The sequence below is a fragment of the Argopecten irradians genome, unplaced genomic scaffold (genome assembly GCF_041381155.1).
Source record: "Argopecten irradians isolate NY unplaced genomic scaffold, Ai_NY scaffold_0679, whole genome shotgun sequence".
Classification (NCBI taxonomy): domain Eukaryota; kingdom Metazoa; phylum Mollusca; class Bivalvia; order Pectinida; family Pectinidae; genus Argopecten; species Argopecten irradians.
The window spans coordinates 4,563-22,334 of record NW_027188146.1 but is presented as its reverse complement, the minus strand read 5'-3'; the positions used below and the strand labels follow the sequence as shown (position 1 = coordinate 22,334).

The window sequence follows — 17,772 nt, the reverse complement described above, 5'->3', positions numbered from 1 at the left end:
AATGTGGCAACATTTATTTACTTCATAAAAACAGATTAACAAAATAATATATTTAATGTTAACAACGATTTTGTTAAAAGACACATTTTTGCAAAATGCTGTCAAAACGACATGATCCTAGACATTTGATCAACTTAAGAACACTGGTATCAAAGATTTATTCTTATTTTCTAATTGATTTATTGGACAACTTTTTCTGGGGTTGGTGATTACTTTCTGTTATTCTGGTAATACTTACACATAAATGGTTTCATTTTTTGAGAAATGGTGCATTAGAGAACCAAAATCACATGTCTAACAAAGTATGGAACATTTCCCATTACCTTATAATGTCTTGACAAGTCAATGTCCTAAAAGTGGTGACGTCATTATGATGCCAATGCTTTTTAGCGGAACCAAATTATTCCTTTATATATTATTCATACAACACAAATCTTGATTGCATGCCTTCATATACCATACATATATTTTGTGTTGTCCATGTTTGTCAAAAGCTAATAGCATTTTGAAAGTGTAACATGAATTATAGGACACACTGTACTTTTCTTTCTCAAGTATACCTTTATAATACCTTGAATTATATAATAACTTTAATGTAGTGTATCGCAATCTTATAATCAAAAAATCATATGAAGAAATGCAATAGATGACATATCAATTTTATTTGCCACTGCCTGCTTATCTACCTACACTTAACTATATCTCTGTATCTTTACAAATGAGGTATGAATTTTGCATTATGATTACCTGATCAGATATTCATACAACAAAAGGGAAACAACTCTTCCATTCTTCATGATTCTTCATCATTTGCCATAGATGTAATTTTTTAAGACATGGACTTGGAGTAAGAATACAAGTAAAAATTTTGTTGTTTGCTTTTTGAGACAACTTACAGATAGATAAGCAATGCATGCAATTTATTACAATTTATGCTTTGAATACTCAACAGTTATATATCTATGTCAAATATGTCATGAAACAGTTACATATTGCAGTTGATAAGTCCTATGCAAGGCGCTTATCCATTACCGTACATATCCATTCAACGTTTTTAGAAGAGCTTTACCTGTACAATTCCATTGAGATGAAAACACATGGCTACCTCTGGAACGTTACACATTAGGTTATCTAGCCAGTAGTCCAAACCCGTCAATACGTTGATAGGGGTCCTCATGTCCCTGGGTATAAAATGATTACAATGATAGAACAGTCTAATCTGTAATAAAGGACACATCTACTTGTACATCTACATGTATCGGTAAAACTGGCGATTTCTGTGAAAGGTTCATTTGGTGATTTCTATCAGCACATCAAGTACTTGTTACATGTAATAATGGTTATTTCCAACCTCATGTATACATTTTGTGTTACATATGTTCAATAAGAATTGCATTTAACACAAAGCACATTAGAAATAAGAGAAGAAAAAATTATGGGTGAATGAAAAGTTTACATTTAACTGGATTAATTCAGTAATAATGACATCTTTGGATATACACTCTATTCTTCTGATCTTCTTAGTTTGTGTTTGGCTGTAGCTATATAACTGAATAAAAGAAAGTTATAGTCATACCAAATCCTACTGTGAAGTAAGTAAGCTCTACCTTATATTAGAAGGCATAACGTTAAATACGAAATCGTAGGCAATGAGTACATCACACTGGTAGCCCTGTTCTGTTAATTTTCGTTTTTAAACTGTTATTTTAACCATATTCGTGATTTTCTAAATATTTATGTTGGTTATATCTGTTTTACTGTTATCATCAAAATTTTAGTTATCTTTAACTAAAAGCATGTTATTATTTTCTAGCACACGTTATATTTTTGCTGCTGTGTTATCTCTATCTTTGCATGCGTTTGTCTTTTTTAAATGATGTTAGATTTAGTGGCTGATGTTATTATTTATTTTGCATTGTTATTCATTTAATTTCACGTGTTAGTGTCAGCAATGATTGTTAATGATTTTGTTTCCCATGTTATTGCCAGAATGTTACGTGATTTTTATGTGAAACTTTGTTAGCATCAACAGAACATGTGATTATTTACGTGACCACGTTACAAGTATCGTTGGAAACGTTATTTTGTTTTGAAAGCGTTATTTTTTTTCGTGGAAATACCACTGCCTATTGTTCTCATTGACCCCCTACGGCGACAGCGCAGTGAGCCAGCGGGCAAGCTTCGCTAGTGTGTTGACCACTCACCCATAACGAGAGCACGGCTCCCAATATATAGTCGACTGGCGGTATCTGAATCTGAATCTGAATCTGACTGGCGGTATCGCTGTCACTGTATCGCTACCGTATCGCATGTGCTGTGCAACTGAGCATGGAATATATATAGTTTTCAGTTACTATATTTACAGTTCTTTTTCTCCAAAGTTTGCATTCACTGTATAAACTTATTGAAAATTCCTGACATATTAGGGTTGTGTTGGAATCGGCAAGGACGTTTAAATCCTTGGAATCGGTCATAGTTTAACTACACTGTACAAAGATTTGATGTTTTTTAACATATTGTGTATTTCCAGTTTATTGATTATTACGTTATAAATATAATATATAAACATTTTTCTGATAACGTACGTAATCTGTTTTGATTAACGAAATTGTGTACATTTCTTGTATGGCTGATTAACAAAATTATTTGTCGAAGTTATGCATATTATGGAATCTGTTTTCATTAACGAAATTGTGTACATTTCTTGAATGGCTGATTTATATATATTACAACATTATTTGAGGCATATTTTGGAACAAGTGCTATATATTCAAAATGAACATTACAAAATCTACTATAATTCTATATGATATGTCGTATCGTACAGGGAAGACACAAATAAATATCAAATGCACGTGTCTTGAATACAGTTACAATACGCATGATGCAAACTGACATGCATTTTTTTAATTAAACACACTGTATTGTACGTTTTGTCTACGTTATGAAAAGTGAAATATATATTCAAGTTCATGCTAAAATCACTGTCAAAACAAACTCCATTGTATCCGACTTAATTTGCTACCGCGCGGGGACATGTAACATGCGCAGCGACCTGTGAAAATCGCCCGCGGGTTAAGCAGTCGTGGATCTTTATTATTATCTACGCTAGAAGGCCGTTACCATTAATTTTTTATGTACTGTTTGGAATCGGCTTATTAACTTAAGCCGTTAACTTTTAACTTCAACAAAGATTATTGAAAAATGGTACCCGCGACATAGAGTCATCTAGCTAAAGGAAAACTATACTCTACTATCAAAGAATTTGTGTCATGATAAAATGAGGTGTGTTCTCCTTTCAAGACACTCGGAGTCATTAGTTGCCGGACACCTAGATATCCGCATTTTGGTGTCAGGACATGTATTGTGGTAACGAGACTTATTTGGTGCGTGACGTCATCGACCCTTTGCGAGGCAGCGCAGCTCATCACTATCAATGCTTGCATACGGCGCTCGACACACCTACCTGTGATTTTCAAAAACGTCTTTTCAGCGATTGGGGATTGTTGCTACGTTTCTCTGATTTTTTTTATTGTTAAATAGCATTGTCATGAACTCTCGTTTTCTTATAAAATGTTAAGCAATGCGGGACGAAAGCGTAATTGTGAGAACCGCGATGAACAACGTAACCCTGTACAATTTCACCTGGATGCGGAGGCTGGTGGATAATTATGTATATTTAATGAGGGTAAAACTTTCGTGTAGATTTCTTACTTTTTTTCAATGCATTCTTTCTAGAGACTGTAGTAAAATGTAACACATACTTGTATTCATGTTAGCGATTAACATTTTCCTACATATTTAATTCTCCCTCGCTCTTTCTTTCTCTGCCTCCCTCTCTGAGTGACAGCACTTATAGGTTCTCGCCATGTCTGCTAGTGTGATTATCCTGTTTAGACAGTAATTCACACTAGACCTATACACGGTAGAGAAGGTTAACGGAATCGTGATGCGCCCTGACTTACGACGCTCGACTTACGGGGCGCTAGTAGGAGCACGAAGCGATACACTTTATAGACAAAGATATTGAAAGGGAACATTAACATTGAAAGTTGCTAGTAGATGTAAAAAATTCTCTTTATGAGTTGCAAATTGGTTGAAATCTTAGCGAAGTACGGGATTAGCTGGGCGGGTGGTTACGTTAAGTATAGTAATCTTCAGAATTTAAACCAGAGACTTAATAGTTTTACTGTAATTTAGTAAACATGTAATATCCTATCATATATTTTGATTCATATATTGTATATGGGGATGGGGGTTTATACGTATTGACATTAGATCTACATTGAAATCACGCAAAAACTGCAGATAATTATAACATTTAAATATTTTGGAACTACACGTGTCAAAATTCATGTTGTCAGAAACATTTTAATTGTCAATCTGTTTTAGTGCATTACAAACACAATAATTACTTCTTTTTATTTATTTTGAATTCCAGAACGGTTTAAGAAACAAAACTATGTACATTAATTATAGGAATGAATAAAAATCACGATTTTGATCAGATATTAATATTTCCATTCCAGGTTCTGCATCCCATTGAGAACATCTTGGGAAATTTCTGTAATCGTTGAATCCATTTGTATGTGTATGCTTATAAGAAGTTTACTTGAGTAAAAAGTATTGTTTAAACTAATAAATAAACAGGCCGCGATATTTCCCGGGAGACATTGGGATGATCTTTCCTCGTGAGCTTTGAATCGATCCAAACTTCAAGTGGAACCTTAAGTACTAATTGCCATCATTTATAAGTATGACATCGAACAAGTTTTATGTTGACAGCTGACGGCAGAAATTGAAGATAAAGATTTGCTTCCTTTTGTTGATAAATACAGTTTTATACGGACCAACAGAGGGCCCTAAGACCAATTTTAGACGTTTCTGAATTTTGATCTAAACCTCTTAAACGTCTATAAATGGTCTCTGGTGGGTCCATAAATAAAATATATCAAATGTAGCTAATTTTCGGATCCCTGTGATATTACCATATATATACATGAAAACAAGTCGATGCTTTATTTATGTATGTATGACAACAGAAACATGTACAAATGTATTGGTTTATGATAAATTGACATTTTTATCCGATTATGTGTCAAAGAAAGATTTGTTTTCCAGCACCAATATTCAGAATTTGTTAAAATAACGGCAAAATACAATTTTTAACAAGTTTCGTCAGGATTAGCCTATGTGCCTTTTTATTCCGTATTAACCCTTAATATTAGAACTTTTCCTTAGAATTCCGATTCGATCAGAAAAATTAAGTATTCTGCCGTAAAATTAAAGGCCCATTACCTTTCCGGAGCAAAATATAAAGGTTTGTTAAAAAACATTTATAACATCAGAAAATGCGTACCGATGACCTAAAATAAGGTTACGACACCAAACATATGCAAGATTTCCTGCGTAATATATGAAAACATAGCCCGAGATACTCTGGCCCTGACACCAGACTTAGACATTATGACAGATAGTGTCTGGTTTAGGGCCAGAGCGCAGTAGTACTCGAAAACCTGGAATAAGCCGACACCGTTTGGTATCGGGCCAGGTCATCTCCGATTCAGACTGACCACCGAGAAGCACCACTAACTTTAGTCTATTCAACAAATGAATATTATATTTACCCAAATATTACAATCCGACGATATTAAGGTGATTTGCATACTACTAGAAAATGGCGACGACGACGAGGGAAATTTAAAGCTGCGAAAAAGAAACTACTGTGTTGACACAATAGAACGTGCACTCGTGATGAAATGGTTGGCTATGAGAAGATAAATTGTTTCATTTGTTGAAAAGACCAAGGAAAGTGGCGATTCTCGGTGGTTATATTTTGTAAGTAGTCTGAATCGGAGATGACCTGGCCCGATACCAAACGGTGTCGGCTTATTCCAGGTTTTCGAGTACTACTGCGCTCTGGCCCTAAACCAGACACTATTTGTCATAATGTCTAAGTCTGGTGTCAGGGCCAGAGTATCTCGGGCTAATGAAAACAGTGGAGAGAGTCAATTCGCTGTATTGCCGTCTGGCGCAGTGATAGTCAACTACCGCCCGGTATTTAGGACGACGGCGGGAAACATAATACGACCCGCGTTATGAAAAATAAACATGTTATTTATTTTAATCAAATCGTTCAGAAGGTGATAATAAATATAGTATTAACGGAAAGTTAATAATTTTTGCGACTCTACAAAATTATCGATCTTGTTTTACATTCCCATTAAAAAAAATTAAAGCCGTTTCGGAAAGGTAGTGGGCCTTTAAGTATTTTTCTGTCCGCTGTCGGCGCCGTGACGGCCGACTAACAAACCATCAGAGGCTATCAGTTACAAGTACCCACCTTTGTTTACATGCACGGCTATCTAATGTTACAAAGTCGGGGTCGACCTTTTCCGATGCGACAGTGAAATTAACACATTCGGCGATAGAATTAAATATTTCGTCGGTTATATTAATACTTTCAGCGCGAAGATTAACAGATTTTCCTGACTGACGTTGGTAATTATCGAGCGGCACGCGCCGAGCCGTGACGGCCGAGTACACACGGCTTGCACAGGTAAACATTAGGTTTGTGGAACGGGCCAAGCTATCCAATTGTAGACTACCCCTGTTTACGTCATGCATGCACTAAAACTACTTTATTTTTCTCTAATTCTTGCTACCTGGCGAAACATGCATTTTCAACCTTTTTTCGGGAGAGTTCCGATACGAGCGGTAAAATATGAATTACTGTTTGTACTGATGTGAATTGTGTTGATACTAAATGCTGTTCGAGGTTCTCGTTTCAGATATCGTAAGACCAGAGAAGAAGATCGAAGAAAATACCAGGCTGACGTTATGATGCAAAACTTATCAGCTGAAGAGGATTAATCTTGAAATAAATGAAATTATACGACATAAGTTCACGTGTTAATTTTTACCAATTTCCAATTTGTAAAGCTTGTCTACACACTTTGTATACATGGCTTCGATCTGCGATTGAAGACGATTCTGTAGTTCTAGATCATTGATATTCAATTAATATAGTATACAAATGTACCTGAGGTTCTCGTTACAGATATCATAGTGTAGGAGAAGAGAAGATCGAAGGAAATACCAACCTGACGTCATCACTTGTGTTAACTGTTGAAAAGCTGAAGAGGACAATAAAATTGATCGTGTTGATTTTTTTTTACATCCCTTAAAAACTTTGATATGTTTTCCCTATAAATGGAGCTTTGTAACACCAATCACAGAGTTCCTTTGATGTGGTAACCTTCAACCCCTCACCGATCTGTCGACACTCGAATGCCAATCCCACTCGAAACTTCCAACGATTAACAATGGATTTCATCAGACCCATATCACGCTTGCGCGTCATTGCATAAAGAAATCAATCTGATCATCAAATCCATTACAACATCTGTCAGTCTGGTTTAGACTATGTTCCTAATTTGATCAGTAATTAAAAATAGTGATACCTCTGCAAACTTTGCATTTTACTACTGCTTATCCATACATCAAATTACAGATAACATATATACAAGTATTATCTATAAGTATCATATTTTAATATTAATGAATTAAGTGTATATCTTAATCAGTGCCGTCTATGAACAATACCTTTTAGAAAACAATTAGGGGCGTAATTAAATGCTCGACATATCATTGAGTAATAATACAAAGATTTTTTTTTCTACATACAGTTGAGTTCTGGTGATTTTTATGAACGTATTAATCAGTATCAATTTCTAAAAATATCGAAGAAATGTCTGCATTCTCGACTCACTCATGTCACACAAACGCCACCCGCCCCATGTATACAGACCGCACACCCCTCCCGGTCATGAAATAACTATCCACCCAGCGTGAACCATGACGACCTTTCTGTTCCTGTCAATTTTATCAGTACCTGGTCATCACGTGTGCAGCCACGCGTAAACTGTAATATGGTGTGTTTTATTTAAGTGACTGCGGACCAAATCGAGTTACCAACAGAATTTAACAACTTTTCATTTCAAAATACAAGTCAACGTATTATGAGATATTCTATATAAAGACTAAATTGTAATATTTCAAAATGAAAAAAAGTTTCACGTTCTAATATACGACTTTTCAGGACACGCACATCTTTGTTTATCTACTACACTAAACCCAGATATATGCACGATTTTAACAGATTAAAAAGAACCTTTCTATCTAGTTACAGTTTTTGGTTTTGGAGTCCTTGACTATTCATTTAGGTACGACGATGTGTTCCGATAAGAATTAGATAAAATAAAATAGTATTGTATAATATTAGCACACAGTTGTGTAGTCGTACTTATGGTACATGTATACTTATGGTACATGTTCTTCGACTACTATTTTATGGTGTATGGGGAACTGGGAAGATTCCCACTCGAAGTAAATATCAAACTGAGAATGCTGTGTTTTTGAAATAGACTTATACAAAATGAAAATAAATTAAGTAGCACACTTTATAAACTAATTTCGAAGTTACATTTCGAAGGAATATAAACATTTTAATGGATATCTTTCATTAAAAATATTTTTGACGAATCTGGTCAGTCAAATATCTTCCTCAATGAAATACAAATGATTAACAGTTTTTATAAAAGTTTTATGAAACAACGCCTTCAAGATCAGTTTATACAAAAAATGGTTCTCAGGTGTGGAAAACTCCTCAAGAGACAGACTTATCTAATATATAAAAAAGAATTTGGATTTGAAAATAATCTTATAAAATTATAGGAAATGAATAGAGTATACATAACTAAATTCCGTACATCAAATTTAAAAATTCCAATTGAGACTGGAAGATGGCGTAATGTTGAGAAACGTGAAAGAATATGCCATTTATGCAATGAAAATATCGGGGATGAATTTCACTATCTTTTTTGCATGTAAACACGAAGAAATAAAAAAAAAATATACGTATTAAATATATCCCACAGTATTATTATAGTTACCCACTCTTCATAAGATGGGTGGCTATATAGGTATTTGTAATATCCAATTATTGAAGGTGTCTCTATTCATTAGAAAAATGATGGTATTTTTGTAGATGTGAATAAAAGCTATGATAGTAGTACGGTATAAGTATTGCTAATTTTTCAAATTAATTTTCCATATTTTAGTAATTGGTAATGATATATATTGTCCATCCTGCCACGTGCAGTTAAAAATGTAACTTGTATAATCCATGTAACACATTTTAATGTGTCTGGGAGACTATAATGAAATCTTTGAAACTATCTTCTGAGTTGCAGTGACATGGATTAATTACATATTAGAGCACCCGTACACTGGTTAGGCAAGTCTGTGAATCAAAAGCACGACAGGTGGGCTTTCCACGTGTTTTCGTGAGGTATGGCCCCGTTGTCTTGGTCACGCTAGAACCCCGCGGCAATTTACATGCCAAGCCACGCAACCGTATTAGTTCTCAGGTAACTTTCTGGGTACGACTTCGCCAATTTTCGTTATGGGTTCGTTGGAATGGCCACGCGTGTGATTTAGAGAGTACCCGCTGGCGGTTAATGGCCAACCTTTGTCCATGGTCCGTAAACATGAGGTTAAAAGAGAAATGTTAGTGATAGATTGGATTAAAATATCCCTCTTGCTAAATAACATTTTTTGTGAGAAATCGATTTTTATTTTTTTATATTATATATATATATACAATTAACCAGGCAATTCACGCTAAAATATGTATATAACCAGAAATATAGTTCCATAAATGCACACGATTCAATAAAACACGTAACCCAATAAGTCGGTGGATTTTTTGAATAGTAAAGAAATTTGTAAAGTGAGTTTGACCAAAAGACATAACGGCCGAGTATAAAATAATATATATCATTACTGGGTTTGCGCTGGTGTTCCATAACTGAGGTCCTCAGATTGAATGGGGTCCTTTTCATACATCCTTGATATACAAAGTTCATTTGTTCATTTTTTTTATTTCAAGTTTAATACGATCTTTGATCAATCTAAATGATTCAAACCTGCGGGCCGATTATAAACAATCAGGTAAAAAGTGGTTTCAAAAGTATTTAGTGTTTCATGTATATCGACAAAACACATGAAATTAATGAGAATAATTAAAACAGATGACATGGGTCGTTTAGCTGTACTTTTTTTGTAGATACAATCCATAAATATCTTCATAATTCCTTCCACGGTAAAAAAAATTTGTGTGAGTCCATATTCGTCATATCTTCTAGGTCCAAAATCTGCTGCATAAAGTCTATGAAGACATTATTGTTTTTGTCAAAACTGCATACTACTTTTAAAACCACTGCTCCGTTAAATCAGTATCGTTTAGTACAGTAGTTGAGTGATGACATGCTGTGAGAACACGTGGACGACATTACATCTTTTGCTTATCCGTACAGTTAATTGAAAGTAGTCTACAAATAGTCAATTAAAGAAGTTGTATCACCTGACTGGCTATAATGTTTAAAATTGTCTGAAAAATGAACATTATTCTTTATGAAAAATGTCACCGTGCCTCATGGGCTATGTCATAAATACTATTACCCAATCACATAACAAGCGTACCTTGATTGGTATTAATTGACTCCGCCCCTTGTCATCACTTCTCACGCTGAATCTTGAATTGACAATTTTTTCAATTCATTTTATTCCGACCCGACTTCAGTAACAAGCGGCCCTTTAATGACCTGGGGGTTGTTTTTTCTGTGGGCTTAGTCTTTTATCTTCATAATTTTGAAGGGGGACTTCTAACACGACCATGAAGATTTGTCTCATACTGTTTTAGAGCTGATATTTCGCGATGACATAGTGACATTGATGATGCAACATATCGATTTGATATGGTCCAAAGCTAGCTCGTGGAGTGACCGCATTTGTGTTAGGTACTTGAACACAACTAGAAGTGACTGGTAAGCTTGACAAATTTGGACGTTTACTAACCTAAGAATACGGATGTAACATATAGTAACTAGTACTAAGGATCTATTCATACAGGATTTTTTCGCAGAGACTTAGCTAGAACTGTAAATATAGTAACTGAAAACTATATATATTCCATGCTCAGTTGCACAGCACATGCGATACGGTAGCGATACAGTGACAGCGATACCGCCAGTCGACTATATATTGGGAGCCGTGCTCTCGTTATGGGTGAGTGGTCAACACACTAGCGAAGCTTGCCCGCTGGCTCACTGCGCTGTCGCCGTAGGGGGTCAATGAGAACAATAGGCAGTGGTATTTCCACGAAAAAATAACGCTTTCAAAACAAAATAACGTTTCCAACGATACTTGTAACGTGGTCACGTAAATAATCACATGTTCTGTTGATGCTAACAAAGTTTCACATAAAAATCACGTAACATTCTGGCAATAACATGGGAAACAAAATCATTAACAATCATTGCTGACACTAACACGTGAAATGAAATGAATAACAATGCAAAATAAATAATAACATCAACCACTAAATCTAACATCATTTAAAAAAGACAAACGCATGCAAAGATAGAGATAACACAGCAGCAAAAATATAACGTGTGCTAGAAAATAATAACATGCTTTTAGTTAAAGATAACTAAAATTTTGATAATAACAGTAAAACAGATATAACCAACATACGTATTTAAAAAATCACGAATATGGTTAAAATAACAGTTTAAGAACGAAAATTAACAGAACAGGGCTACCAGTGTCAGATCTTATAATAAACCTACCTTAGCTTCAGACTTATGCAAGGGTAGTTGTTACCACAAAATATGGGAAGGTCTGTGCCTATAAGCATGCGAATGTCCTCAAACATCCAGAGAATTTCTTTGTGGAAGTCACCATTGGGAGTCTAAAATTAAGAAAGGGATGTAAATTAAGAATTATCTAATACCATATTATACTTTTCCAATAATATAGAAACATCCAATTTCAGAAAGATTCTATCAATACTTTATTTTCATGTTTTTAGTTCTGTAGGTAAAAAAGATACTAACTTGTATTCCTTTTAGTTTTTGAATACCTTTTACCAGATCAGAGTAATGTAAACTAAAGCAATTCATAATTTTCCAAAGATTATGTGTTGGACATTACCTCAGATGGGTTTTCGTTTAACAGTTTTAGTTCTTTCTCTTCTAATTTCTCTAAGACCTGGGAGACGGGAATTTCTCTCTCAATATTCTCCTCTGGATTAGTGTCAGCGATACTGAAACAGAGAACAATGGAGATATCATCAGTGGCCATTACCATTAATTCAATAGTAATAACAATATAATATCTTCTGATGCTTTAGTGTGGCAGACACTGACTGGGATCACAGCGGGCTGTCGAGTATATGAGGGAGGTGTGATTACCATAATAGAGAGCACTGGTATCACCATGATGGTTATATGACAGCTCCCTGTGGCTATGATCACCATACAACCAATTATTGTTCTGAGTCAAAACTATGGTGATTATGACTTTATAAGAGAAAAATAATTTTTTGTGTGTATAAAAAATTCACAATATTGTCAGAAGAATACATAATATATTTGATCTATTACTTATTATTTTGCTAATGAAATTTTTGCAATCAGGCCATAATGGCATTGTCCAGCAAAATCGTAAAAATATCACCCCCCACAAATATTACCAGCTGCCAGTATATGGTAATTATTTCAGTAAGGTATCTGTCAGTAAAATATCCTTTTTGCTTTTATTATAATTTTTGAGGTACTAAACCATCTACTTCACCTCAGGCCTTCTGTCAATTTTGTTTACATTGATAGAAATGTTTAAATCATCTGATGAATTACCTACATGGGAATCAAAAACATGAGCATAAGTAAATATAGCTGTTTTAGTTTCCCATGGAATGACCCTTGGTGGCTCATATTTTTACCAAGTATATCTAAACAAGATGTTATTGATCATTTATAAGGATGGAAGTTAACATAGAAAATTAGAAATGTTTACAGATATCTAAAATAAATTTAATTATATTATATTTAGATTACCTGTGGTAGAGAAACTTGGAATACATGTTCCTTGTTTGTTGTTTATGTCGACTTTTATCCTTTCTTGGCACACATTTCATCTGAAATGTATCAAAATTGTTATCGGAATATCTAAGAAAAAGTAATAAACTAATTTGCTAGAGTTTGGTACCCAAGATGTAGTAATTCTCCACAAAGCGGTAAAGGAAATTTCAATTCAAACCGATATGGTGAGAAACCAAAATCTCACCATTTTTATTCAATTTCAAGAATATAATGATTCAATGAAATTGAAACATAAACCATAACTTTAAAAAGAAAGAAAACTTATATTCTCCGATACAGATACTGGACAATTTTAACATGACTCACCTGCATATCTCTAGCTACACAATCATAATAAAACTCCCTTAGCCACTTCCAATCATCCTGAAAATGAAACGACACCTCATTTATGATAATATTTGATGTTAAATTGTTTGATTCATTTTTTTTATTTAATACTGTAACATTAATCTACAAATTTTTAATACATAAATCATTATATGCGTTGATAATGGATATTTGATAATGTAATTTATGAGATCATAAATCAACACAAGAGTATAGATTTGATGTAGAATTACTGATTAAAACATGGAACTTATGTAACTGAAGTAGATGTTTGTGTATAACTAACTAGTTGACAAGTAGATGTTTGTGTATAACTAACTAGTTGACAAGTAGATGTTTGTGTATAACTAACTAGTTGACAAGTAGATGTTTGTGTATAACTAACTAGTTGACAAGTAGATGTTTGTGTATAACTAACTAGTTGACAAGTAGATGTTTGTGTATAACTAACTAGTTGACAAGTAGATGTTTGTGTATAACTAACTAGTTGACAAGTAGATGTTTGTGTATAACTAACTAGTTGCCAAGTAGATGTTTGTGTATAACTAACTAGTTGACAAGTAGATGTTTGTGTATAACTAACTAGTTGACAAGTAGATGTTTGTGTATAACTAACTAGTTGACAAGTAGATGTTTGTGTATAACTACTGAAGTAGATGTTTGTGTATAACTAACTAGTTGACAAGTAGATGTTTGTGTATAACTAACTAGTTGACAAGTAGATGTTTGTGTATAACTAACTAGTTGACAAGTAGATGTTTGTGTATAACTAACTAGTTGACAAGTAGATGTTTGTGTATAACTAACTAGTTGACAAGTAGATGTTTGTGTATAACTAACTAGTTGACAAGTAGATGTTTGTGTATAACTAACTAGTTGACAAGTAGATGTTTGTGTATAACTAACTAGTTGACAAGTAGATGTTTGTGTATAACTAACTAGTTGACAAGTAGATGTTTGTGTATAACTACTGAAGTAGATGTTTGTGTATAACTACTGAAGTAGATGTTTGTGTATAACTAACTAGTTGACAAGTAGATGTTTGTGTATAACTAACTAGTTGACAAGTAGATGTTTGTGTTTATAATTAACAAACTAGAAAGTTTTACCTAGAAAGTTTTACTTGTTGCTGACAAAGCTGATATGATATGCATAACATTTGAAAGTTTTACCTGTTGTTGACGAAGTAAATGTTTGTGTATATCAAACTCATCCAGTAGAAGTGATTTTCCAATTCTATGAACCATCATACTAATGTGTGACCGGCTGAAGGGTATCTTTAGTAGCTTCTTAATATTCTGTAAAATAAAACAGAGAATTTTATACTACTGTTTTATAAGCTATCAATTAATGTATGAGTTAACATTTATAATTAAATTTTCTGAAAATTTATTCTGTGAAATTCATAATTCTGAAAGCAGTACAGTATTTTTGCATGTGTATTGCACACTTTAAATATTATTTTAAATTACCAAATTATGAAATTGAGATAAACATCTAACCAATCTTCTTGTTCAGGAATGATATAAATAACCCTGTTTAAAACAGATAAAGAGACATGAAAGTCCAAAGTCTTTTTTAATAATTACTACATGTACAGCTTTTTAATACAACATGACTAGCGTTTGTATTAATGCTATCCGGTTTACTATTAATGTGTAGGACTGAGTAGGACTTGCCCTACAATGACATCTAGTGGTGACCTCTTGAACCATTTCATTCATAAACTTCCATTTATAAATTCCCTATTCATTGAATAATATTCCTTTGGACCAATCAGTAGTCATGGGAAGACTGCCTTCTAATTAGTAGAATACACAGAGTGTGTATAGAATACACAGAGTGTTATATAACACACAGCCCATCTAGGTCAACTGGTGCCTGCTGGTGACTCCTCTATCCAACTTACATAATCTCTGTTAATGATAATTCAAATTAGACTTACTATCTAAGGCTTATAGACATAAGAGTTTTAAAGTAAGCTAATCATAAAACCCTTTTTGTGTACTTTAAAATAATGTTTTTAAATGAATGTTAAACACAGATCTAAGGTAAAGGCAATATAACTTATAAGGCTGCCCTCATATGTGCATGGTTTTACCAAAATAAGTGTATGTGCAACATTAGAAACAAGAGTATATTAAGGATAAAAACTCATTTTAATGAAGACTTTTTTTCTTTGTAATTTTCATGTAGGAACTTTAATTAAGAAAAATGTCAAACAAAACATTTGTATTTTCTGTGATCAGTTGAATATGTTCTTGAAATAATTGATATTAAAGTCTTTATAATATGGTTTATATATTTTGATTTTGGAAATTCATTTGATTTCATTCTATTTTTTCTGTTTCTGCTGCATTGTATTTGCAGTACTTTGAGTACTTTGATTGATATATAGTAATAACCTGTGCGTTGGTGATGACATCCACCTCTCCTGTTAGATCTAACGAGTTACCAGCCATCTCTATACTACTAAGATAAGACTTGCTGCTCTGGTGTTGGGTAAAGTCGTGGATATTCTGTTCCACCACAGATGTTTGCCTCAGCCAGTTAGATGGCGGTACATTCAGGTTTGTGTTCCTCTGTAGTAGTGAGAAGTTTGGAGAAAAATGAACTGTGGCATTCTTCAAAATGGCCATCGATTTTACTTCCTTATTTGAATCCTTCTCTTTCTGAACTGCAGTATGTGGCATCTGAAATCAAACAGGATGTTTACACCAAGTGTCATTTATTTTAAATTTTGATATTAAAAATTAAAGCTGATCACATACTAGAACGAAATATACGTACCCAGCCTACTATACCTTTCGACCCGGGTACGAATTGGTCCCTATGTGTCGTAATGGAGCAGCGCCTCTGAAAATCACACTCTCTGGCACAATTTTCCATACTTCCTTGTAGGTTTCCTATTAAATTTATGCGTATACAAGCATTTACATAATGTTTGTTATCCTAAACAAACATAACTACCATTCTTAATATATATATCGTACCACTCACAAGACATCAAATTCATATTTTGAAGACTTCCGGTATAAATTCTCTTCAGAAAGGCCTTCATATATGTATATGCAAAAAAAAAAGTCTAACTGAGAATTTAATATTTTTATACGGTTCAGTTTTATTGTCTAGTAGGTAAGCGATATAAAACAAATAAGATAACTGCATGCAAACATTTTACTAATGGTTTGCATAACCATTACTTTGCTCCATTATCAGTAAATAGGCACCAATTGTAGCTCTAAAGACGACATCATTTCCTGTCTAAAAAGTCTTTTGAGCTACAATATTGCAGCTAATCACATACTTGCCTGTCTGGAATATCTAAAAATAATAGAGGCATTTAATACCTTAAGTTGGAGTCACATAACTGTAACAGACATAGAAATAAAAACTTTCATCCTTAAAATCATATTTATGATGAAACAACAACAGTTGTACTTGAAGGGAAACAATCAGAAAAAATACCAGTTACGTCAGGAGTACCTCAAGGAACCTGTTTGGGCCCAATACTCTTCCTCATATACATAAACGACTTCCCAGAATACATCAAACACAGCACCCTCAGACTCTTTGCAGATGACAGCATATTATACAAAACCATACATAAAACACACAAGATGCACTTAAATTACAAGAAGATCTAGACGCAGCAGGTAGGTGAGAGGTAAGATTGGTTAGATGTCCTTCCACGCCGGACAAGTTGTAACGTCCTTAGCATCTCAAACAAAACGCACAAAGACCAAATATTATATATACAAACTCCATGACCACAAATTACAACAAGTAACATCTTGCAAATACCTAGGAATCCACAATACAAAATAACATTACGATGGGACAACGACGCACATCAACAACATAACAGCATAATGCTTAACAAGACACTAGGATTCTTGAAACGAAACCTCTGAGATAAACTCACAACATATGAAAGAAACATGCGTACAAAGCCATTGTCAGGCCCAAACTGGACAGTACTGCTTCCTCCTTATGGGGACCCCCACCAGACAAAAATCAAATCATGCAAATCGAAAAAACACAACGCAGAGCAGCACGCTACAAAACCAAGCAGATACCACATCACAAGTTCAGTACGACATGACGGAAAAACCTCAAATGGGACCTCACTCATACAAACACGCAGAACAAGAAGCACGTTTTATTTTCATTTTATAAAATCATTTTCACCATCATGTGACCAATAAACTATAGTAAAATTCTTAATTCTGACCAGACTTCAGGACTAGACAATCAAACCCATTCACATACAGATACATTAGCTGCCACCCAAGGACATATATATATATATATATATTCAAACACTCATTTTTTCCACACAAAATTTAAACAATGGAACATCCTACGGTGGCTACAGTATCAAAGCACTACTCTTAGAGCGTCGCTTCCTTCACAATCACATATCACTAATACATCG

At 33.9% G+C, this 17,772-nt stretch overlaps 1 protein-coding gene across 1 annotated transcript in view; it reads right to left on the bottom strand.

Annotated features, from left to right (window-relative positions):
• LOC138313444 (erythroid differentiation-related factor 1-like) overlaps window positions 1-16,033 on the bottom strand; it is a 28,040-nt gene extending 12,007 nt beyond the window's left edge. The window contains exons 1-7 of the mRNA XM_069253873.1: window positions 15,740-16,033; window positions 14,507-14,632; window positions 13,314-13,370; window positions 12,963-13,042; window positions 12,058-12,169; window positions 11,694-11,815; window positions 1,070-1,181 (exon numbers count right to left, since the gene is read on the bottom strand). Coding sequence (XP_069109974.1) covers window positions 1,070-1,181; window positions 11,694-11,815; window positions 12,058-12,169; window positions 12,963-13,042; window positions 13,314-13,370; window positions 14,507-14,632; window positions 15,740-16,027 — 897 coding nt within the window. The 5' untranslated portion in view covers window positions 16,028-16,033. The remainder of the gene's footprint in view (window positions 1-1,069; window positions 1,182-11,693; window positions 11,816-12,057; window positions 12,170-12,962; window positions 13,043-13,313; window positions 13,371-14,506; window positions 14,633-15,739) is intronic.
• Window positions 16,034-17,772: the final 1,739 nt, after the last annotated feature.